This window comes from Microcaecilia unicolor, chromosome 13 (assembly GCF_901765095.1).
Source record: "Microcaecilia unicolor chromosome 13, aMicUni1.1, whole genome shotgun sequence".
Classification (NCBI taxonomy): Eukaryota; Metazoa; Chordata; class Amphibia; order Gymnophiona; family Siphonopidae; genus Microcaecilia; species Microcaecilia unicolor.
The window spans coordinates 48,309,500-48,334,807 of NC_044043.1; the positions used below are offsets into that span (position 1 = coordinate 48,309,500).

Genomic DNA, 25,308 nt, shown 5'->3' on the forward strand with positions numbered 1-25,308 from the left:
TGCACTTTGGATGCGGTTTCTTGAAAGGGGGGGAGGGAGGCTCTTCCTTCCCATCCCTCTTGTGCTGCCCCCCCCCCCCCCCCCCCCCCCAATGGTCGGGACAGCAGAGCCTCTGTTGGATAAGCTTTCCCAGTCGGCGGAGAATTCAGACCTGACCCGGTCTACGGCAAACTAGCCGGGGTGGGAGGAGATTGCGAGCTCTTTTCTCTGTCATTGGTTAATATTTTATTCTGTTGACATGTTTTCTTACTGCTGATGCTTCCGACACCTTCTTTTTTTTTTTTTTTTTTTCGCTTTCTCTACTCTTTACCCCCCACCCCCTTCTCATCTCGATCTTGGCAGGAGCTGTCAAAACCACGCCTATGGAGTTCCACAATTGGTGGAAAAAGCGTAAAATCAGCAATCAAGGAGGCTTGGCTCATTAGCGAGGGGGGATCAGAGCAGGAAGGGACATGTGAGATAGTCACAGTTTTACTGGGATCGGGACAAGATCTAACCGCGTCGCGCCGTGATTTTTGCAGCAGGATCAGCTTCAGCAGAACCTCTCCTCATTCGCGATTACTGACTTCTGGGCTGTTTGTTTGTTTGTTTTCCCCCTCTTTCTCTATTTCTCGCAGTAACACCCCCCAATCCCTTCCCCCCCCCCCCCCCCCCCCAGGACAAGACTCATCTTTGGAAGCACGCTTGCTCTTATTATCCGTTGTTTCCGCGCAGAGCTGAGCGCAGCTCGCTTTGCTTTCATTTTTATTTTCTAGCGCAGATTATAGTCCTCTGATTTCCATTTTCAAGCTGTGTGATCACTCGTCTCCTCCCACCCTTTCTTTCCCTTCCAAAATCCATTCCGATCGTCGTTCCTGTTTGGTTTTTAGTAATAAGACTGTAGCCAATTTTTTTTTTTTTTTGGACGGTACTGTTTTTTTTCTCCTGGATTTTTGGATGCACCGATGAGAGATCCAGCTTTCCCGGGGACTGCAATGGCTTATCACCCTTTTCACGCTCCCAGACCAGCCGATTTCCCCATGTCTGCTTTCCTAGCGGCGGCTCAGCCTTCCTTCTTCCCGGCTCTGGCGCTGCCTCCTACGCTGACTAAACCCATCCCCGATCCCAGCCTAACTGGCGCTGCAGAGGCAGGGCTCCACGTCTCGTCCCTGGGACACCATCACCCAGCAGCCCATCTTCGCTCCTTGAAGAGCCTGGAGCCCGAGGAAGAAGTGGAAGACGACCCTAAAGTAACTCTGGAAGCCAAAGAACTTTGGGACCAGTTTCATAAGCTGGGGACCGAGATGGTGATCACTAAATCTGGAAGGTAAGACCCATCCCCCACGTCCACCCCAAGGAGTTTTATTTTCTTAATAACACAATCATTATTGTGGAATTTGACAATTTTAAAGTATTTTTATTGCGAGGACATAATATTACTGACAGGGGGAGGGGGCGAACGGACTAACTTTATCCCCCACCCCTCAATATCATTCGATGGTCACGGGATAACTAAGTAAAAACACAAACAGCATTCTGTTAAATGTTGGGGTTCAGTCATTTAAAACAACCCATCTCAATGATTCTTTTAAATATAATAAATGAAGCAGATCACGATAACATTAGTTTGAGTTTTATGTTGTCTTTTAAATGCCCGTTAAGTTGTTCAGCTGGAAAAACAAATAGAAAATAAGGTGCCTGTTGTTTTCAGGTGTGAATTTAAACCCGTGTGTGCTCACAAATAAAATTTGCCATGTGTTAAGTTTATAGGATGAGTGGCATAAATTTAAGTCTATCTTGTACAACTATATCCTGTACTAAAAATTATTTACAGAATAATTATTGAATGAGGGATCTAGTGCTGTCTTGTCCTTTAACAAAAGTCATATTACTTTCTTCCCAAGTTTTGAGCCTTTCCACCTGGTATGTCACAAAACCTCAAATTTCAAATAAGAAAAACAGTCATATGAACTTAAAAATACTGCCTAAATATTATCTGTTTAATTTATGGATACTCTGAACAAAATACACCCTAAACATTACATCTTTATATAACTGCTTTAGAGAAAAAAAAACCCCCAGAGCTTTCTTGACAAAGTCTATGATTAAAAACGTATGCTGGTTCACTGGCAACATTGTAACATGGAAAATCCTAATGTTTATAATAGCGTGGAAATGTTATATGGTAAAATTTTATAGGAATAATCTACAAAGAAGTGGAGATTAGATCTACTTTATCATTTCCAGAAATATAATTTGGAAATAGAGGGAGACCATATGAAAAGGAGAACAACAGATTATTTAAAGCACCCCATAGAGATTTAGGTTACTCTATCACACACTGAAAATTGATCATGTTAATTATAGATAGTTATCTCTGATTCATGTTAGAAATTCACATTGTACATAATATTTATTTACTCTCCCTCCTTTCTTCTGTAGGAGAATGTTTCCTCCATTTAAAGTCCGTGTGAGCGGCCTGGACAAAAAGGCCAAGTACATTTTGTTAATGGATATAGTAGCTGCGGATGATTGCCGGTATAAATTCCACAATTCTCGCTGGATGGTGGCTGGGAAAGCTGACCCTGAAATGCCCAAGCGGATGTACATTCATCCGGATAGCCCTGCTACCGGGGAGCAGTGGATGGCAAAACCAGTTGCCTTTCACAAACTGAAACTCACCAACAACATCTCGGACAAACATGGGTTTGTAAGTATGAGTAACTCTTTACCAGAGCACCTTGTATTAACTGCAGGTGAAGCCTTGTGATAAACACAAATTCTACTCAGCCTCTTGAAATTGAAGAAAATAGCCCCTTCCTTTGCAGTTTGCTGAGCTAACTAGAGGACAGAGACAATGGAAATCCCAAAGCCTCTTAATTTTTGGCATAAATACACTGATAATATTGTAGCCAGCCAGCACAGTACATCATTTTGTGATATATTTGGGTCAGGTATTTGGTGTATTGGAATATGTAAACAGAAAACAAATGTCATGCAAGGGAAATAGTATCTTTCTTTCTACCCTTACTTAATCCCTGCATATTACTAATTGTATCTGATATCCTGAAATGATAATGTCATAACAAAACTCTGTAAGTCACATTGAGCCTGCAAATAGGTGGGAAAATGTGGGATACAAATGCAATAAATAATAATAATAATATAGGCTATAGAAATGGCAACTTTTACGAAATGGACTTTTTTTTTCTTTCATTGTCTTTTAAATCCTTTTAAATCATAGATTTAGGTTGATTTAACTAGCGATAAATTTAAATGTAGGTGATGGTCTATATTTATTTGGGTTGACACCCCAAATAAAACAGGTGTTATTATTTAATCTTGTAAGATCAAGCAGTCTATAATTTCTAGGTTCTATTTTTAAAAAATCATCTATAATTCACTGTTATTGCCCGTTCTCCAGTATAAATTCAGTGGTCTGCAAGAAATTCTACAAAATATGTGCAGTAGCTGCTTTTTCTGTTCTAAAACAAGATGATCAGTCTGTAGAAAGATAATCTGTGGAATAACTATGTAAACGATATATACACACATCCAGCCCTAAAAGATGGGAATGTTAATAATATTTACATATGGTTTAAGTCTTTGTATTATCAGGGGTTTGAAAACACAGAGTGGATGCTGTTATAATCTGTTTTTAAAGGACTGACCTCCTACCAATTACAAATCAGATTCTAAAAATAAATTAATGGGTATGATGATTCTGGACAATGTTTTGAAGATAGTTCAATATGTTTTTTTTTGACAAGAGAAAAAAATGCAAAATGCATTTTATTAAGCATTGGGTTGGAATATTAATGTAATTTATTATCTATGGATTACAAAAAAAAGTGTTTTAAACTTATGATTAAATATTTTGTTTCTTCGGCCTACAAAAGAAACTATTAAAGCCAGAGGTAATTTAAGCAAAGAAATTGCCTAGTTTATGCCTAAGGGATTTTTCTTTGTTTGACCACATATCCTTACTGTAGTTTCAAACATTCTGCCATGGTTTGGACAAAAAAAAGAAAAAGATTTTCTTAACTTTTAGTCAATGTTCCTGGTTTACTTGCAAAAAGAATTTCTGATCGAATGCTTTTTAAATCTCTAAAAATGTTTGGGATTAAATAAAGCTGCCGAAATGAGGTCAGAGAGACAGGATTTGTCTGAGTGGGTTTCTGTGTGAATGAAAAAGGCTTCCAGCTCTGACCCTTGGCGTCTCCCTGGATCACTTAACTTTTGGTGGAAGCATACAGAAGCAATAAGGGAAAATACGTGCCCATTTATTTGAAGCCTCAAGTACTTTTGCTGGATCTCCCTGAAGTATAATTCCATGATGGGGGAAGGGGCAGAGTTCGAAGTTCTGCAGTCAATACAAATGACTATTACAGAGGCCGAGCCTACAAATTAAAACTTAGCTTCTTTTATTAATGACAAACAGCAGAATATAGGAGGGTATGGAAATACAGAAATCAACAGCACTGTTGTCCTAACATTGTGGCCACTTGGGTTTTGTTATAGTGGACAGCTCTGTAAACTGCACTTTGTATGCTTTCATTGGCAAGACTATTTGTTTCATTATTGATCCTGTTTTTTTAACTTTAAAAAAATCAAAGCTTTTTTATTAGCACTTTACAAGAAGCGTTATAAGATTAAGATATCTGACTTTTAGCTATAGAAAAACCAAGTTAACTCGGCCCTTTGACAAGCATTCTAGGAGATGAAAGAATGCCCACTGTTCTTTTTCGTAATATGGTAATTAACTGGATTTGACAAACTCGTAGTAACTTCTAGTGTCCGTCAATCAAGTTCAAAGGTATTTAGCACCCCGATCAAAAAAAACCTATAATGGTTGAAAAAACAAGGCCTAAAATAAATTTCAGCGGCATTTAGAAGAGAGCATGGGTTAAATGATAGATCATAGGTTGTATTCACAGCCCTAGTCAAACTGATAAACAGATACTGTAAAATAAAGAATATTTAAGTTAAGAAAACGGTTCGATCTGTATGTCTCTAAATTTTCATGATTTTATTTCCTGCCTTAAGAGATTTTGCTCTGGAAGTTCAGCGTGTATTAAATCTGAAAGACTAGAGCTTAATCCATGTCCATGTCCATCTGGTACTCTGATCCTAACCAGGAGAATGTATCATCTAGCAATGGAGATTTGCAGGCCTAGAAGGGAAATATTGCTTTATTTTCATTACAAATCCCTTCTAGATTAGCACTGCTACAGCATTCATCAGAACAGTATGATTTTGGAAATTTGTTTAGTGTGACGTTATTGTACTGGTAAACAGCAATGAAAGGTACTTCCAGAACCCTTCCCATTGTGTCCTGGGATATACCATTGGATCAAAATGGTTTTATAATCCACGTATCATTTTTGTCAAATCCTGAAGTGTGTTTTTTCCCTATATCTCTTAAAAAGTTTAATTGAACTCATAAGAGCAAGCATTTTGGACCTCTCCTGTGCCTGTGAGGAAAACTCTTATAATTTAGGCTACTAATTCTCTAAGATTAAAAAAGTGTAGGCCAATGTCGCTTCTTGTTTACATAGATCAATTTTATTAGAAAATTATATAAACTCTGTTTTGTAGAATAGGGAGTAGAACAGGCTCAAGTGACCTACCAATAAACACATGGAATAACAGGAGAAGATGATTAATGCATTTATAGCATTTACCTGAAATGTAACATTATTGGCTGACCCCTTCGCATGCATAATTCCAAAATAGACAAATTGGAATGATGTTCTATTAGTTTGCACCGTGGATTAAAATTTTTCTTCATTGTCTTATGACCTAAAATATATTATCCAATGGGATCTCGCCTGTAAACAGTAAATCTCAATTTATAAAGGAAGCTGCCATCTCGTACTTAGTTTAACCCCCAAATTGTTAATTGGACACTTTGACTATTGTGTTTTGCAGACGATTTTGAACTCCATGCACAAGTATCAGCCTAGATTTCATATCGTACGGGCCAATGACATCTTGAAGCTTCCTTACAGCACCTTTAGGACTTATGTGTTCCCAGAGACTGATTTCATAGCAGTTACGGCATATCAGAACGATAAGGTACAAGGAGCTTTCTCACTCTTCCGATCAAAACACTATGGACTGTGGAAATCTGAAAACTTACAGATGTTGGTAATGAGGATAACATGCTTGTATTTGTTCCAGAACCCCATTTTCCTGAGGTTTCTTTCCCATTCAAGACAATAGCGGTGGTGGTGGTGGGGAGGGGAGAACAATCATTTAGAAACTATATTTTATCTTATTATATATCGTATCCATTTTTTCATGATGTTTAATATCATCAACTATAATGGCAATTTTTGCTGAAGATAAAAATAAAGCAAAAACAAAACCCTGAAGCTACCCTTTAGTTAACTTTATTGGGGTGGGGGGTGGGAGAGGACAGTTGAGAGATCATGGGAACTGTTGATAAAGTCAAGGCCAGAAAGTCTTTACACTTTTTGCAATAAAGTGCTTTTTCACATGAAAACTAATCACCTTCTTTTGGGAGCTGGTAAACAATATAAATATCAAATAATTTCTAACATACAATATTTTTTAATTGGAATGACATTTTTTAACTTTTAAGGTATATCAGAATAGCATTTACATTTTGCCATCTGAAGTTATCGTTATTAAAGGCATTTGCTAGAGTTTCATTACAGGAGGGTTCTGTGTTTCTAGAATAATCCTAGAGTGTTGTCCCTATACATTGTATATGTCAAAATGTTTGGCTGCCCAAACCTTGACCCACACCTCCACCCCTTGTTGCTGATGATAATTGACAGCTCCGTCTGAGGGTCCTGGTGGGCTTATTTTCATGGTAAACTTTATGCCAAGGAGTCACAATCGATTAAAGAACACTTAGACTGCATCATAGCCTCAAGCTACCCAACACATACACATCAAGAGGAACTCTGTATTTGTTGCAAGCAATTTTAATATGAATTGTATATAACAAGTGCAATCTCCTTCCCACAAATACAGATGGATACGTGTAAGGGTGCCACCCCAGTGCTTACAAGCAAAATTGAAATGTGTATATGTATGTATGTGTACATATACGCACACAGCAATTTATGGAAATTTAAGGTGAATTATCTTCATTGAGTTGACAATACAGTTGGATTTCAAAGTGGCTTTAGCATAGTCACTTTGGAGGTGCCTAGTGTGCAGGAATTGTCTCAGAAAAAAAAAGCAATTGTTTTTACCCATATAGGACTAGATTCAGTAAATCATACCGAAAAATTGGTGTGGAATTTTGTGCCGAGTGGTATTCTATAAAGGCACTTTGGGACCCTCTTAGAAAGGTACGGTAGATCTATTGTGTGGGTAGCGAATGCCAAATGGGCCCTAACACCAGATTAGCTCAGGAGCCCGGCGGTAGCTCCGAAATTAACGGGTGCAGTTTTCCACGGTAGAAAATAATCTTCTGTTTTCTACCGCAGGGGCCATTCCCAGTGGTAATCGGCAGTGCAGCCACGTTGCTGTGCACTGCCCAATTACCACAGGCTTAGTGCATGAGCCTTTACCACCCAGTAAATAGGAGGCCGTAAGGGCTCACATGGCAAATGAGCAGGCACTAATTTTGGACTTAACGCCTGGTCATTATTGCCAAAAACAGAAATTCAGCTTTTTGGCAGCTGCACTAAAAGATGGCCTGAGTGCGAGGGAAAATCACCCATGATTCAGGCCACTTTTTAGCGTGTCTTTGTAAAAGGGTCCTTTTTATAGAATAGTGCCTAACCTGTGCCTGAGATTTGTCTCCCAAGCTGCAGCAAAAGGGGGTCAGCGCTGGCAGCGCTGTTTCACACATGCACCGAGGCTCCCTTTTTACCACAGCTGATAAAAGGAAAGTCTCACCTTCCTGCAAGAAATGGCCGTGCGGCAAGTAAAGCACTTGCCGCACAGCCATTTCGGGAGGGGGGGGGGGGTGTAGGGAGCCCAGCAGTAACCAGGCAGTGCATGGCAATGTCCGATTACCGCTGGGTACACTCCGGTGCTACAAAAATAAATAAATTTTTGTAGCACCGGAAATGACGGTGTGCTAGGGGTGGGAAGTATCGCCGGGCTGCTGTGATAGCCTGGCGGTACTTCCTGTATAGTGAGCAGTAAGCCTGCATTGGGATTACCGCCGCTTAGTAAAAGGAGTTCTTAAATTGCCTGTGTCAACAGGCATAAATGCTGGTGCCTGAATTAGGCACATATTGTGTGTATTCTATAAAAATGCACAAAACTCATAGGAATGTCCCCAAAATGCCCTGAAAGAAATACATGTCCTAGGATTTACACACGGATTGCTATAGTATACAGTCCGCACGTAAATTCCAATTAAGGCAAATTAATGGTAATAATTGGTTGCTAGCAGCTATTTATTGGCGCTGACTGGCTCACTAAATTAAGTTGTGTGCACAAATCTGCAGTGTGCACTGATTTGCACACACAACTTTAGTCGCCATATATAGAATTCCAGGGATAATCTAAGAAAGATCAGACATGCATTTTGAAAGCTAGCATGGAGGGGACATATTTCAAAAGAATGAATTATTAATTGACTTAATGTCGCCAGCACATAAGTCAGTATTTCATGAGAGACAAGAATAGCTTTTAACCAACGCAGCGATGTTTAGTCGCCATCTTTCCTCCAGGGGGCCGTGAAAAATAACTTCCTATCATTAAGACTCTATTAATAATTCAAGCCAAACCTCAGCATCATTTTTAATAAAGCATGTGGTGTGTTAAATCGGGGATTTTGTGTCTGAAGCAAAACCTAGTTAGGAGATGACATTGTGCACTGTTGAACTTTAAGGCTAAGAGTTCACTCAACCACAGAACTTTTGCTGATCAATCTAAAGAAGAATGTTTTTTTAAATATACATAATAATAATAATAATCCAGAGCTGAGCTGCTGTCAATTCTATCGGGTGCTCTTCATTATTTAGAAAATGGCCCAACATCTAGCTTTATCTACCCAAAGTGTACAAAAGCCCAATCTTGAGTTTCTTTTTCAGATCACACAGCTCAAAATCGATAATAATCCTTTTGCAAAGGGTTTCAGAGACACAGGGAATGGAAGGCGAGAAAAGAGGTAATAGTGAGAACATTTAAAAGCTGTTTGTAACCTCTATTTATGTATCTACCCCTCCCCTCATTAACATTAGAGGTTTAAAATATATATATATATATAGAAAATATAGATAGATGTGTGTGTATGTATGTAATGTTTAGATTATAATTTTAAAATGTATTTTATATCTTTCGATAGATATATGTAAAATATTCTGAAGATATATCTTGCCTCCTGCATGCTTAGAAGTTTGTGGATTTTTATGTTTATAGGTTTCTCCGTTCCCTTCCTCTAGCAAGATCTCTTTGAAATTCCATGATTCCTGTGACTTACTCGAATGTGCTTGCGCTGTGTAATTGTTTGGATTATTATGTTTTTGTGTTTCCATAAGGAAACAGTTGACTCTTCCTTCCCTGCGGATGTATGAAGAGCAGTGCAAACCTGACCGAGATGGAGCAGAATCCGATGCCTCCTCCTGTGATCCAGCTTCAGGCCGAGACCTTTTGCATTCTCCCCTCAGTACGGAGCCTAGTCCCCTGAGACTCGGTCGAAACACCAGAGGTGAAGATTTTTTCATACGTGTCTTTCTGAACTCTCACACTGCTATTCATATCGTTTTGTCCTTGTAGAGCAACTGTACAGGATGTCTTACTAGTATGAAATCTCTCTCTTGAAGATCTCGTGTCGTGGCTCATGAGGCAGATTTTGCTGATAGTCATATTGTGAGTGGTTTAAGGTGAAACCAGAACTTCTCTGCTATAATCACTTGTCTTCATTATCAAACCTTTCGTTCTCTAAGGGGTCCTTTTACTAAGGTGCGGTAAAAGGGACACTGTGGTAGCTGCGGTGCCCAGATTTGTTATGCACTGTGCGAGGCATATTTTCAAAGCACTTAGCCTTCCAAAGTTCCATAGGTTTCTATGGAACTTTGGAAGGGTAAGTGCTTTGAAAATATAATCTTAAGGCCCCTTTCACCGCAGCAGGGAAAAGTGAAGAAAAATGAAATGGCTGTGCGGTAAGCACGCACTCGCTGTGTGGCCATTTCACAGAGATCCCTTACCGCTATCTATTGAGGTGGTAGTAAGGGCCCCCACGCTAACCCGGCAGTAACTGGGCAGTGAACAGTGCTGCCAGATTACTGCTGGGTAACCCCCTGCAATAAAAATGAACTAAGGGGCCCTTTTACTAAGCCATGTATGCGTCTATGCGTGCCCAACGTGTGCCAAAATAAAGTTACCGCAGGGCTACCGTGTGGCTCTTGCTGTAATTTCATTTTTGCCACACGTTCGATACATGCGGCCGAAAAATAATTTTTATTTTCTGGCGCATGCCAAGTGGCGTGTGCAGGTCATTACCGCCCAAGACTTTACCACTAGATCAATGGCTGGCGGTAAGGTCGCAGACCCCCAAATGGATGCGAAGTAATTTTCATTTTGCCGCACGTCCATTTTCAGCAAAAAATTTTAAAAAGGCCTTTTTTACGGGCATGCTAAATGTGCCCAAAACCCATGCCTACACTACTGCAAGTCATTTTTCAGCGGATCTTAGTAAAAGGACCCTTAAAAATTCTGATTGCGCTGGATATGCCACGCACTACAGGCAGAACTGCCAGCAGTTGTTCCGATTTGCCACGCGGCGACCCTTTAGTAAAAGGGCCCCTAATGATTTCTTTCCTTTACATCTTATACCACATTCTCCAGTCTGGTTGCACCTTTTTTAACCCTTCACAGCTTGTTTCACTAGGTTCGTTTGTCCCTGGTTCTAACTAGAATTTTCAGCCACCTTCTGTCCAAATCCTGTTTCCCCCTCATTATTTTTACTGTTTTTCTTTCTCAAACCTTGCTTTTTCCTCTCCATATCATAGGGTACTACAATATTAAAATGAATTCATTTCACAAACCCTGACAGGTAATTTAATATTTTTCTATTATGTGTTACCATGACCAAGGAAGATGCAGTTTATACAACTCCCAAAACATAACCTCCGTTCACTAAATAATTATTATAAATACTTTATGAATTTGTGTTATATACTTTATCAATATATTATACAATCTCATTTACAGCTGAATTTTTTCTACTCTGACCTTTCTTTTAAAATAGTCAATAATAAAAGAAGATTTTACAGTTATAGCTTTCACGGTGCTTTTCTTTTTAGGTACGCTAAGAAGATTGGGTGCTTTTTCCCTTTAATTGGAGTTTTGCCCTTATCCCTTGAGTCAGAATTTCTTTGTCTCAAAAGAACTAGGAATAAAGCGGAAATGAATAATAGATTTTTTAAAGAGTACTTTTCCCCCCCCGCTGTTCTGCATTCAGAAAAAGGCAGATCTTTTGTCTTTAGTTTGTCTGCATTCTGGGTCCTTTAGTTGGCATAACTATAAAACAGACGGCCAGTCTCCTGATTAACCAGTAAATACAACTTTCATAGGGTATTGTGACAGGCTTGCAGATTAGACCACCGTTCCCAGTAATTAAACTGGTCATTTAAGTAGAGTCTCAAATTGTTTCCCTAGTATGAATCTACCAAAATATTCTGCAAATTCTACCTGTGAAGTGAAACCGATCTTGAAAATAACATCTTATCCCTTTAGCTTTCTTTTACATTATTTGTCCACTCTTAAGACCCTCTGTATAAAGATGGGATTATTGATTTTTATCTCTAGTAAGAGCATTTCTGAGAAGGGTTATGATTTGGCATTTTCGAGGTTATCAATCATTAATTTGTACTGGAGTAGAAGGGGGCAGGGAAAACTGTCCAGCTGAAAAATAGCAATTAAACGTATTAATATTATTTTAGTAAAACTTCCATACCTTAGCACAGTTTCAAACTTTTGTTTTATTGGTGCCCATACTTTTTCTCATAATTCCACAAAACTGCCCAAAATGGCAGGCTTCTCAAAGCTACATAATTACAGACAAATCTTTGCATATTTAACAGTTGCGCCTGGTAACTTTTTCCATCACTGTTGCCTTTTAATTTCAGCCTGTCTTTAATAAGCTGATTTCCCCAATTAGGTGATGGTTGTGAGAGAGTTTAAGTCATCTTCAGCATCTCTGCAATGTTTTATTTATGTAGGAAGATGAAACCAGAAAGGCAGGTTGGATTCTAAATGTGTGTTACGAAGGAAGGGGCTCAGGTGTAGGATCAAAATGGCAGTGCTTCTTGCCTCGTGCTGCATCCAAGACCTGGGGAAAATTCCATTTAACCTTCTCTGTTCAAAATGTTGAATGTCTGCGTGGTTTCAGAAACTGTTCGCTTTTGTTTATTTTTGGTTCCCAAGGCTTTTCTGCATTACAGTTTTACTGTCTGGAGTGGGAAGAAAAGAAATGCCCGCTACACAGTTCTCTTTGAAACTTAATTTCTGGGCTATGCTTTAAAATTAATCGGCAGAATGTTTCCTTTTTATATAGATGAAAAATCTTGCCTGGACAGTGATCAGGAACTGGAGAAGCCGGAAGAGAGATCTGCTGGAAGTCATAGTCCTGGCGAACCTTCTACACCAAGCAGCCCCCAGCTTGAAGAAAGAGTCAAAGACAGACCCAGCCCTGAAAAGAAAGACAAATCTCCTGACTACCGCAAGGACCCAGAAAGCGTTTTCAGTGGCCGAAACTTAGAGAGGGACAGACTGGAGAGCAGGAGGAAAGAGGAAAGCAAGAAGGACGCAGAATGTGGAAGCTTAAGCAAGGACAACTTTGCTCCAATAATGGTCCAGACTGATAGCCCACCTCATTTAAGTGCTAGCCACTTACAGAGTTTAGCTCTGTCTGGCATCCACGGGCAACAGTTTTTTAACCCCTTAGGTGCCGGGCAGCCCTTGTTTATCCACCCTGGACAGTTTACAATGGCCCCAGGGGCTTTTTCAGCCATGGGCATGGGACATTTATTGGCCTCAATGACTGGAGGAAGCGGTCTAGAGACTGGAGCCACGGGAGCAGCCACTGCATTTCCCTTCCACTTGTCACAGCACATGCTAGCTTCTCAGGTAAGAGCAGCCCATCTGTTTACCAAACACCGCTCGTCTTATGTACACGGAAACAGTAAAAAAAAAAAAAAAGAGGAAACATTGTTTTACTTGCAAAGGAACTAGATTGACATCCTTCACTTGCCCAGTGGAAGGTGGTCTTGGGTATTGTTAAGTTCTATAGTTTTGTTCAGTCAAGATTTGCCTTGTGACATCTCCATTTTCTCCTTGATTGGATTTGCTGCTAATTTTAACTTAGAAATTAAAGCAATTGTCTTATTAATGTAGGATTCTATTTTGGATTAAGTAGAAGTGAGCTTGTCAGGGACTTCTGATTCTGTAACTGTGAAACCTCAAATACCGAGGACTGATTTTAATCATTTGCCCAGAGAGAGAGAGACGGACGGGTGTACATAAATTAAAATATTTGTGATACTCATTTTGATCCCTGCTTGAGTGAAAAATAAATGTTATTTATTTTTGTTAAGTATCCATCCCTTTTGTCAACATTGAGACATGTTCTAATACTATAATTAAAATGATTAAGAATCTATGCTAGTGCATTCATAACTGACAGGAAGACTATAGTTGAATACTCTTCTACCCCATAATTTTAATGCAATTCTTTTATACCAAAGATTTATTTGTTTTAGAGAATCAGCTATAACTTTATTAGTTTGTGTCCTTTTGTCCATCTAGGCCAATGTTTCCTTTGCAAAGTAAAATAAACATATGTTGTAGAAATCTTAGGACCCTGTTTACAAAGCCACGCTAACTTTTCAGCCTGTGCTAAAAATTAGTGCACACTGATAGAGACCCATTATATCCTTATGGGTGTCTCTAGTGCTAGCGTGTGCTAATTTTAAGCGTGCACTGAAAAGTTTGCACGCCTACAGCGCGGCTTAGTAAACAGGGCCCTTAGAGAGGTGAGGGGAGATCCACTTTGGTTGTTCTTTAGAATGGATGGATATTGTCTTTGCTCATTGTGATGGCTATAGTTATAGACAGAAAATTTAGATGCACCTTTCTGTGTGAGCCAAAGCCTAATTTTCACTAAGCCTGATCACATGTGAAGGATTTTTTTTTTAATTTGGTGACTACTGCTAAGACAATGCTAGTCGGATTTACTTGTAAGGTGGAAAGAGGTATAATTAAAGTTTTGCAGCTAAGGCTTATTTAAAATGAAAATGTGTGTGTGTTATGTCCCCAGGAGCCATAGCCATTCCCATGCCTGTTTTCAGGACCCCAGCGATATATTTCTAGCACTTTTTTGCTGCTGAAATTATTCACTGAATAAAAATATAGTAGGCAGTAGGGTATTATTGTGACATCATCCCATGCCCAGTTTTCATAGTTAAAAATTGGGTGTGATCAAAAGGAAAGTAATATAGATTTTGCATCAGATATGATGATGATCCTGGGTGGAAATTCTTTTCATTCTGCTTAGTTTAGTGGTTAGGGTAGTAGGCTGAGAACTGAAAATTGAGGATCCTTCTGTTCTTGGGTGAATCCCTTCACCTTTCATTGTCTCAGGTGCAAATATAGGGGCTGATATTCAAAGTGATTCAACCGGCCAGAAATGGCTCCTGGCCAGTTTAAATCACTTGCTCAGGGCTAACTGGTCATATTCAGTGGCACTTAATCATATAGGGGTAGATTCTATATATGGCGCCTTAAAAATTGACACGCAAAACAAATACGCCTAGGTATATTCTATAAGCTATTCATAAAGTTAGGCTTGGTTTATAGAATATGCCTAGTGCCTGTCCACGTGGTTACATTTAGTTACGGGCACAATATCTATGCCAAAGTTAGGTGCAGAGCGGGTGTATTCAGCTCACTTAGGGGCCCTTTTACTAAGGCGTGAAGGTGCCTATGCGCGTCCAATGTGTGTCAAATTGGAGCTACCACTCGGCTACTGCATGCTCCGAGTGGTAATTCCATTTTTAACAAGTTTTAAAAACACACGGTAGAAAATTTCTACCACATGGCACTTTACCCGACAGTAATCAGCAGCGTACGTACACTGATGATTACTGTCCAGTTAATGCGTGAGACCTTACAGCTAAGTCAATGAGTGGCAGTGAGGTATCAGGCCAAAAATGGATGCACGCTGGTTTTAATTTTGCCACATGTCAATTTTTGGCCTTTTTTTGCAGGTGCGCTGAAAAATGGACCTGTATGCATCCAAAACACACATCTACACCAGGGTAGGCCATTTTTCGGCGCACCTTAGTAAAAGGGCCCCATAGTTTTTAGAAATGCCCATGACACGCCCATGGCACATCTTCTTTTCCAATCTGTATCTTAGAATTTATGCGCATCACTTTGCAGAATATGCGTAGAAAGTTGTGTGTGTAAATTCTAATTAATGCCAATTAGTGTGGATAATTGCTTGTCAAGTGGCAATTTTCTTAGCAAGCCATTCTGCACTGATAATTAAGTTGCATGTGCTAATTAGAATATGATTTGTGCACTCAACCCAAGTCACACTATATAGAATCTGAGGGCTAGTACATAGTTTCACTGAAAATGTCCAGTTAGCGCCCAGCTCAAAACTGGCTATTTTGGGGGCATTTTGAGACAGAGACGGCACTTGGCTGGTTAAGTGCTAATATCAGTTGGTGCAGTTACATTACCATGTGCTAACTGGTTAGAGCAGGATTACTGCGTGAGCCCATTCTGCCTACAAAATGGTGGGAGGGGGAGAAAGTAAGGACTTGTAATTTTTTTTAATGATCACGTGCTAATGGCAATGGTAGTACACGGCCATTAATACAAAAAATGGAAAATCAGCCATATTGGGCCCGATTTTGTATGTGGTGGCTAAAATTAACTTGCAGCAGGCAATCACACCTGAACATATTCTAAATACCATGTGCAAATGTATGCACAGGATTTATAATACACTTTGGCATAGTTAATGCGCCTAAATCTTCTAGTATCCATTTAAGCCAACAAAAAGTTAGCCTAAATTCCTGCGTGTAGATTTACATGCGCTAACCCATGTTTTATAACAATACATATAGATTTTGGAATGCCCATGAAACACCCATTTCCATGCCCCCTAACCATGCCCCTTTTTGCCTGCAAACATTAAAATTTAGGCGCAGTACATTACAGAATATTCTTATCAATGTGCGTGCATAAATTCTCATTTTTGCCAATTAAAGCAATCAATCTATGTGTGAAGTTATAGAATATACCTAGATTTACGCACATAACCACAGGCTATATAGAATCCAGGGGATTGGGAGAATTCTATATATGGTGCCTAAAAAAAAATTCATACAGAAAACATTTCCACCTAAGCGTATTCTATAAGCGGTGCCTAAATTTAGGAGTGGTATATAGAATACGCTTGGTTGATATATCAGCGCCTAAAAAAATGCCTCCATTTAGACCAATGAAAACATGGGTGCAGTGTGTTACAGAATACGCTTAGCAAGTTGTGTGGGTAAATTCTAATTGCCAATTATTGCTCATTATAGCTTGTTAAATGCTGTTAATGCTGTTTGGCTTGTTAAGCCAATTAAGTTGCATTTGTTGTTATAGAATCCGCCTGGATTTCGCCGTGGATCCCTAGGTGCCATATAAAATCCGGCTGCAGCAAAAATGGTCTTAGCACACGGGAAAAACTCATGCCAGGGCGTGCTAAGGCCACTTTTTGCCACAGCTTATTAAAAGGGCCCCTGAGTGAGAAGTATATAACTATTTCTACATAGTAATCCAGAGGAAACTTAAAAAAAAAAAAACCCCCTGGAACCAATTCTACAGAACAATGAAGGGTATCCCTTCAAGACCCCAAATGGAGTCAGTAGCTTATGAATCTGGATCTGCATTTTTTTTCTGTAGTCTAACTACACCATCATGATCATGGATATCCTTCTTTAGTGGGTTCCATTTTCTTTTTAAGAAGTCATTGCATTAATTCATGGAATATTCCATGATTTAACAGCCCCATCACAAGCAAATTTTTTATAGGTGTAAATAAGCTATGTAGAAAACCTATGCTTAAAAAATAGCTATGGGCCAAGCAGAAATTTTTTAATATATATATATACTAGCCGTTGAGCCCGTTAAAACGGGCTAGTATGGGTTTTTTCCAAGGCTCCCTACCCTCGCCGCTGCAGCAGGGCCCCCCCTTGAGGTCGCCGCTACCGTTCCCCCCCCCCCGGAGTCACCGCCGCCGCCACCCCTCCACCCGGCCCCTCTCTTCGCTATTGAACTTACGTCACCGAAACGCAGCACGCAGATCAGCAGAGCTCCCTTCGGCCTTCCTTCTCTGCCTGTGTCCCGCCCTCGTGTGACGTAACGTCGGCGAGGGCGGGACACAGGCAGGGAAGGAAGGCCGACGGGAGCTCAGCTGATCTGCCTGCTGCGTGTCGGCGATGTAAGTTCAATACCGGAGAGTGCTCGGGCCGGGTGGAGGAGGGGGCGGCGGTGGTGACTCCGGGTGGGGGGAGCGGTAGCGACGTCTGCGGTTCCCTCCCTCCCCTTCGCGCAGTTTCCCTCTCTGTCCCGCCCCCATCATCACATATTGACGCGGGGGCGGGACAGAGAGGGAAGTCTCTACTGCGCATTTGCGGGTGAGTACGGTCACTCGCCATTTATATGTTTGATAGATAGATATATATAGATGAACTGCTTTTGCATTGCAGCAGCTCATTAATAATGAATATGCATAAACCTTTCCATGTAGTACTCTGAGGCCCTGATTTTAGAAGACCTATTCATGAAATACACACGTCAAACCCAGCACTTACACAGATGAATATATAACAAACATGAGCAAAATCCAGTTTTCAGAAAGCTGGCTTTTTGACACACATATATGATAAATACATGAATGTGGGAAGGGGTAAGTTGTGGGTGGGGTTAGAGCAGAACAGAAATCTGCATATGTATTCCCTATTTCATCTAGGGAATACACGAGTGTGTCCAGACAGATAAACATCAGAATTTACATGAATAAGTGCAGAGCAGGTACCAGTATGGTGTAGTAAGAGCTGGATACCCCTCTTCCCTCCCCAATCAGATAAGCCCTTTCTGATTACACAACCCTATCAAACAGCTCCCCCTCCAAGCCACCTCTAAGCCCCTCCTCCTAAACCAAAAGCCATCCTCTCTCGCTCCAACCCCTGGACCTTCTACCCATCCTCAGGACCCGCCCGGAGGTGGTCCCTCATGCTTCAGTGTTAACTGGCAGGATGATCCCCCCCTCAATTCTCTGCCCTACATCCTGGGCTGGCTTCAAAATGGCAGCAAAGATCCCTAGTGGTACTCTGCTAGTGGTCAGCCTCCCTTATGTGGCACTCTCCTTATATGGAAGGTTGCCCCCTAGTGATTATACTGCAAGAGTACTGCCAGGGGTCATAGCTGCTATTTTGGAACTGGGGGTGGGTGAGGGCTCCAGGGGTCAGGGTGGCTTTTGGTCTAGGGAAGGGACTAGAAGGAGGGTTTGGAAGATCAGAGGTGGTGCCAGATGGGGAGGTGTGTTGTTTCATCGGGAGAGGGTTGTCTGATGGGGGGAGTTATCTGATTGGGCAGATTGTCAGATGGGGGTATGGGATTGGGGGGGGGGGGGGAGTGTTGTAAGCCAGTAAAGTGATATCAGTTCTTACCACACCTTACTGCATATCCTCTGTTTGCTACCAATGCTGGAAATACACTTGTAGGCTTGCTAAATGTCAGTCCTACATTTGTATAAGTGGCATTTACATCTGTATTTTATTTATTTATTAGGATTTATTTACCACCTTTTTGAAGGAATTCACTCAAGGCGGTGTACAGTAAGAATAGATCAAACATGAGCAGTAGGCAATTAGAGCAGTAAAAATATTCGAACAACAATACAAAGTATGGCATGGCATACTATTTGCAATGACAACACAATATGTATAATTGCCATTTTAGAATTGTGTAGATGTGGCCACACCCATATCTAGGTATCCTTGCTTTCTAACTGTATTTTTGGGTTCTTCCCCAATACATCTGTCCCTGTCTGTCCTAGACATTTGTCCCTGGCAGCACCTAGGGTCCCTTTCACTAAAGGGTTGGTGCTTGGCAACAGGCTTGCCACACACAGGGTGGGAACTACCACTGGGCTAATTTTTAGCACACGCTAACAACGCTAGTGTGCCTTTGTAAACAGGTCCCTTAGTCTTTAGGACCAGATTTAGTAAATGGTGCTAAAAGGTAGACGCCATGCAAAATTTGTACTCCATGTTATTCTATAAAGATATTCTTTATAGAATAGACTTAGCATGTATTTCCGGTGCCCAACTTTGGGTGTGAGGGTCTTCCACTGAGTGAAACCTTGTACGCAACTTGGGCTCGCAGTCCCTAAATTCTGTAACGCTGTGCACAATTCTTTGCGATACCCTAGACCCATCTATGCCCCTCCCGCAGCTGTGCCCCCCTTTGGGTCATGTGCAACAGGATTTGGGGGTATAGAATCGCATGCAGCCAGATCCATGCGCAAATTCAAATTAAGCCAATTAAAGTCCATTATTGATTAATAGCTCATTAACTCATTTATTTGCACACAGATCTCAAGATCGTATACAATTTTGGGTGCTCAAATTTCTGCACTATTTATAGAATCCAGGGGGTTATTTCTTCATGTGGTTTAGAACAGACTCATGTTGGCAGATCTTGTTCTTAAAAACTACTCTAATTATACATGTACTGACCAAGATGTGTCAATTTTGATTTTTAAATATAGGGGCAAGTTTTGCATACATTTTTGCAAGTAGGCTCTAGCCTAGTGATTAGTGCAGTGGCTTTGATCCTGGTGAACTGTGTTCAATTCCCACTGCAGCTCCTTATGACTCTGGGCAAGTCACTTAAGCCTCCATTGCCCCAGGTACAAAATAAGTACCTGCATATGATATTTAAACCACTTTGATTGATCCCTACACATGAAAAAAAAACATAGAAAACCCCAAACCCATTGTTGCATATTTTGATGGTGTTTTGCACATTTTCACACATGTAGTGCCGCAATCTGTGAAGTATACATATATTCAGGTACTTATTTTGTACCAGGGGCAATGGAGGGTTAAGTGACTTGCCCAAAGTCACAAGGAACTGCAGTGGGAATCAAACTCAGTTCCCCAGGATCGAAGTCCACTGCACTAACCACTAGGCTACTCCTCCACTCCTGTTTTGCTTGCTACCACTTACTTACACAAATGTATGTGTACCACGAGCACACAGGTTATCTATACATTCATTGAATTGTGAGGATCCAGTCATAGAATTAACTCCACAATCTACATCTGGTTCTTCATGACGGTCTTCCCTGGCAAAATGCTCCATCATTTTGTGCAGATTTCCAGAAGCTGTTCTAGTTGTGGTACTTCGAAGGAAGGAACCTATATGGCCTCCTGAACTCATTGCATAATCTTTGCATAATTGTAATGTTGATGAAAAAGTGTCCACTACTTTTTGAAAATATGAATCTTTTGTCTGTGGGATTATGCTGTTGATTTTCTATTACCTATAAGATCATAGTATCCATTGTTGTATCGGTTACATTAGCGTTGTAAGAGTCAGATTCCTTTAAACAGTGACCCAAATGCTTATTCATTTTTTTCTATTTGCATATATGAATATTAATAGTCATTTCATGTTACTGTTTGGTACAAATACTTTTTTTGAACAGATTTGTGTAGGACTGTAAAATCAGACCAATAATGAAAGTTACTTTGTAATTTGTCATGGATTAGGCTCACTGTGGCATATTCTGTACATAATTCAAATGATTGAATTGAAGAATATTTAACAGCAGTGTCACTTTTTGTCATTACAATATATCTGAGTAATTGTGCATTCATAATACGTAGATGCTAGCAGACACCTGCAAAACATCAGCAGTGGACTCCAGCCTTCACTCCCCTCCCATCTGACCCAGTAACTTTCCTTCTCTGCCCTTTGCACACTCTCTCCCCCCTCCCTCCCCCAGGTCCTCTTTTTCTCTCACTCTGGGCTTCTTTTGCTCTGGGCTAGCAATTCCTGTACGGCAAATGAGAGGAAGCCTATAGGAATTGAATGGGCTTCCTCTCATTTACCACACCTAGAATCGGTAGTGCGGCTTTGTACAAGAAGCCCTCTTTGTCTTCCTACCGTTCTCCAAGACATGCACTCTCCCTGCTCCACTAAAGACATGCTTTCCCCTAGGTTCTCTCTCTCTCTCCCTCACCAGCTGTTTGTTCGTTCTCTCTCTCCCCCTCTCTCCCCCTTTCTCTCTCTCCCTCACCAGGTGTTTGTTCGTTCTCTCTCCCTCTCTCCCCCTTTCTCTCTCTTTTTCCTTCCTTTTCTCTCTCTCTCTCTTCCCCCTCTCTCTCTGTCTCTCCCCCCTATCCCCCCCCTCTCTCTCTCAGGTTCATTCTCTTTCTCCATTTCCTACACCTCCCCCCCCCCCCACCCACTCACAAACACACAATTCACCTGCTGGCATAGCTGGCACAGCTCTTCAGTTCCAGTTGCCTACATTCATCATGCCTGCCCCTCAGTGATGGGGTGTACCTGTTTGCTAATATGTACCTTGCACCCATCACTCCAGTGACCAACATAGTCAACCCTGCCCTATTATATATAGATGTATATAAACTCAACAAGAAATTGGTGCTTTTTAGAGATATTCTAGGGTTTTTCCTTGAAATAAAATGAATTACACATTCCACCTGTGAGCTACTGAGAACCAGAATGGGAGAAAAACTTCAGAAAATAGAACCAAAATCTTTTTCTTTGGCCCATGTAATACTCCCCACACATTCAGGCATATTGATCTCAAAACTGATTACAAAATCAGACATCTAGATACTGGGGGAAATTCTATAAATGGCAGCCAAGTTAAGTGTTGGGAAGAGACACACTGCGCAGAATGCCCTTTACAGAATATTAACAGCGTAGATCTCGTGTCTAACTTTGGGTGCGGCACTTAAGCCTGCCAAAACCTGGTGTAAATGCTGGCACACAACTAATGGAAAAAGGCATTCTATAACATCATGCCTAAATCCTGGGAATGCCCCAACCTGCCCGTGCTCCTCCTATGGCCACACTATGGGGCCTTTTTACTAAGGTGCATAGGTGCCTATGTGCGTCCAATGTGTGTCAAATTGGCACTGCCACCCGGCTACCGCATGCCCCAGGCGGTAATTCCATTTTTGGCATGTGTCCAAAACACGCAGTAGAAAATATTTTGTACCGTGTGGCGCTTACCTGGTGGTAATCGGCAGTTGACTCGTGGTGGATGTTTACCACCTGGTTAGTGTGTGAGATCTTACCATTAAGTCAGTGGGTGGTGGTAAGGTCTCACGCAGGCTGGTTTTAATTTTCCAGCACATAAAAAATGCCTTTTTTCCAGGTGTGCTGAGTAAATGGACCAGTGCGCATCCAAAACATGCACCTACAACAGCTCATGCCACTTTTAGGTGCGCCTCAGTAATAGGGCGTCTGTGAATTTTAGGCACACAGTTATAGAATTGGGAATGGAGCAGATCCACATGCAAATCCCAATTGATGCCAATTAAGTTCCTTTTAAAACAAGTATTCAATTAATTTGCATATGGATCTGTATTCCGCGCTCAGAATTCTGCACCCAAATTTCAGCGGCCTAAGTAGGATCAGGGGGCAATTTTCAAAGCCCCTAACGCATGAAATTGTCTTATCTGAAAATACCCCTTTTTTTTTAGACCAGTGGTACTCAACCCAGTCCTGGGGGAACACCAGCCAATCAGGTTTTCAGGATATGCACAATGAATATGAATGAAATAGATTTGCATGTACTGCCTCCTTGCTATGTAAATTTATTTACTATTATTTTATTTTTTATGTAGATTTTGCTCACATTAGCATGGGAGCCCTTACCGCCATCTATTTTGTACATGCTCCCGCATTAATCTGGTGCTAATTGGTTGGTGTGCACCAATGCCCCCATGCTAACTGATAAGAACAGGGGACGCCTACTATCTGCCCATAAACATGCCCCCCTGTGCTAAAAAAACCCCAACTTATTTTTAGCATGGGATTGGTGTGTGCTGATTGGTGAACCTACTGCTTGATGCCTCAGCGCATTCCGCAGAAGTGCTTTTTGGTGTACAGACGACACAAGCTACTGCTTTCTGCTGCTTAGTGAAAGGGCTTATAAATGCTGCAAAGCCCATAGGTATAAAAAGGGCTTCTTAGCTGTTAGCACAATGCTAAGCTTTAGTAAAAACTCTATATAGAGCAGCATTTTCATATATATATATATTTTTTTTTGGGGGGGGGGGGGAGTAGAGAAGGGTTGTTTTTGTGTGTGAGGTGGTTCTGGACAAACCTAAGAATAATGCTTGGTCTTCGGTAGGAAATTTTGGATATGAGATCTGGGGCTCAGATATAAAAGGAGTGGAGGAATGGCCTAGTGGTTAGAGCACCAGTCTTGCAATCCAGAGGTGGCCGGTTCAAATCCCACTGCTGCTCCTTGTGATCTTGGGCAAGTCACTTAACCCTCCATTGCTTCAGGTACAAATTTAGATTGTGAGCCCTCCTGGGACAGAGAAATATCCAGAGTACCTGAATGTAACTCACCTTGAGCTACCACTGAAAAAGGTGTGAGCAAAATATAAATAAATAGCATTTAGAATATTTTTAATTCCGAGTACTTTGTTTCCCCAAGTTACTGGATTTTCATAAAGCATTGTACAGATCATAATTTTTGTGGTTTGAAATGTATGTGTACCTAAGGGAGAGAGGTGGTGAAGGTGTACATGAATGAAAGAACTAAACCTTAGTAAGTTATGTCTTTTCTATTTCATTCCAGGGAATTCCAATGCCCACGTTTGGAGGACTGTTTCCGTACCCTTACACCTACATGGCAGCAGCAGCGGCTGCAGCATCGGCCATGCCTGCCACCAGCGTTGCTAGCTCCCTTTCTAGGAATCCATTCCTCAGCAACGCCCGGCCTCGCCTCCGTTTCAGTCCTTACCAGATCCCTGTTGCTATCCCTCCCAGCACCAACCTCCTCACCACTGGACTGCCAACCAGCTTGAACCCAGGATCCGAAAGCTCTAAGCCAGGCAGCAGCAGAGAATCGAGCCCTATCCCCGAGCCTTCAGCGCACAAATCCAGCAGTCACAGGTCTAGTTCAAGGTCTTTGTCCCCCAAACCCTCTATGAAAAATTCCATTAATGAGTTGCAAAATATCCAAAGACTAGTCAGTGGTTTGGATAGCCAGAGAGAAGTATCTCCTGGCAGGGAGACATCCAAGTGACCACTAATACCTAGTAATTTCCCATCTTGAAGGTCTGCACAGTGCTGCGATTGTGTACAGCACAGTATAAATATTTATTGAAAGGGGTAATGATCAAAAGACCAGAAACAATGGATTGCAGAAAACCTCTGAATCTTCCTTCCTTATAAAATAATGAAGCAAATAAAGAAACAGCATTTTAATGTTGAGAGAGACTTAAGCCAAGCATCCTCTGGAGAAGAAAATATGCAAATGTTTTCATTACTTTGACTGAAAAAAAATAGTTCTAGCACTAAAACACAAAAATATAAACCTCGCAGGAAACAAAAATGGAATAGGAATATGGATTTCCTCTCTCTTCCAGCAGAATGTTCTAGATAAGGTCCCGCCAATCCCTGTAAGATTAGGGAAGACGGGGAGATGTCAGGAAATTATATAAAAGAAGGAACATTTTCCTTTGGAATGGACCACTTCATGTTAATGGAGAAACTAAAAAGATATTACATGAGTATTTCTATTCTGATTGTAATACAGTAACAAATAATATAGTACAATACAAGCTTAGCATTAAAGTTACTGACATGCGCTATCGTTTTAGTTCACATTAATGCCATTAGTGTGCATTATTTTACTGCAGGTCCCATTTTATGCTGTGGGAACAATGCGCACTAATGATATTAGAGCATGGTCTTGTGTTAGCGCACGTGGAGGGGCATAATCTACCGGGGTGCCCAAGTTTTCCTGAGGGCATCCTCGGGAAGGGGCGGGGAAACCCGTAATATCAAAACAAGATGGGCGTCCATCTTTCATTTCGATAATACGGTCGGGGATGCCCGAATCTTAACATTTAGGTCGACCTTAGAGATGGTCGTCCCCGGTTTTCAGCGATAATGGAAACCGAGAACGCCCATCTCAGAAACGGCCAAATCCAAGCCATTAGGTCGTGGGAGGAGCCAGCATTCGTAGTGCACTGGTCCCCCTGACATGCCAGGACACCAACCGGGCACCCTAGGGGGCACTGCAGTGGACTTCACAAATTGCTC

The 25,308-nt window shown here is 41.1% G+C and overlaps 1 protein-coding gene across 1 annotated transcript; it reads left to right on the plus strand.

The window, feature by feature from the left end:
• The first annotated feature begins 642 nt into the window (after positions 1–642).
• On the plus strand, positions 643–25,035 carry TBX2 (T-box transcription factor 2). The gene is made up of 7 exons (XM_030185706.1): positions 643–1,306; positions 2,422–2,689; positions 5,911–6,057; positions 9,009–9,085; positions 9,456–9,625; positions 12,476–13,047; positions 23,837–25,035. The coding sequence occupies exons 1-7, from the start codon at positions 945–947 to the stop codon at positions 24,284–24,286; spliced, it is 2,046 nt and encodes a 681-aa protein (XP_030041566.1). The 5' UTR covers positions 643–944; the 3' UTR covers positions 24,287–25,035.
• Positions 25,036–25,308: the final 273 nt, after the last annotated feature.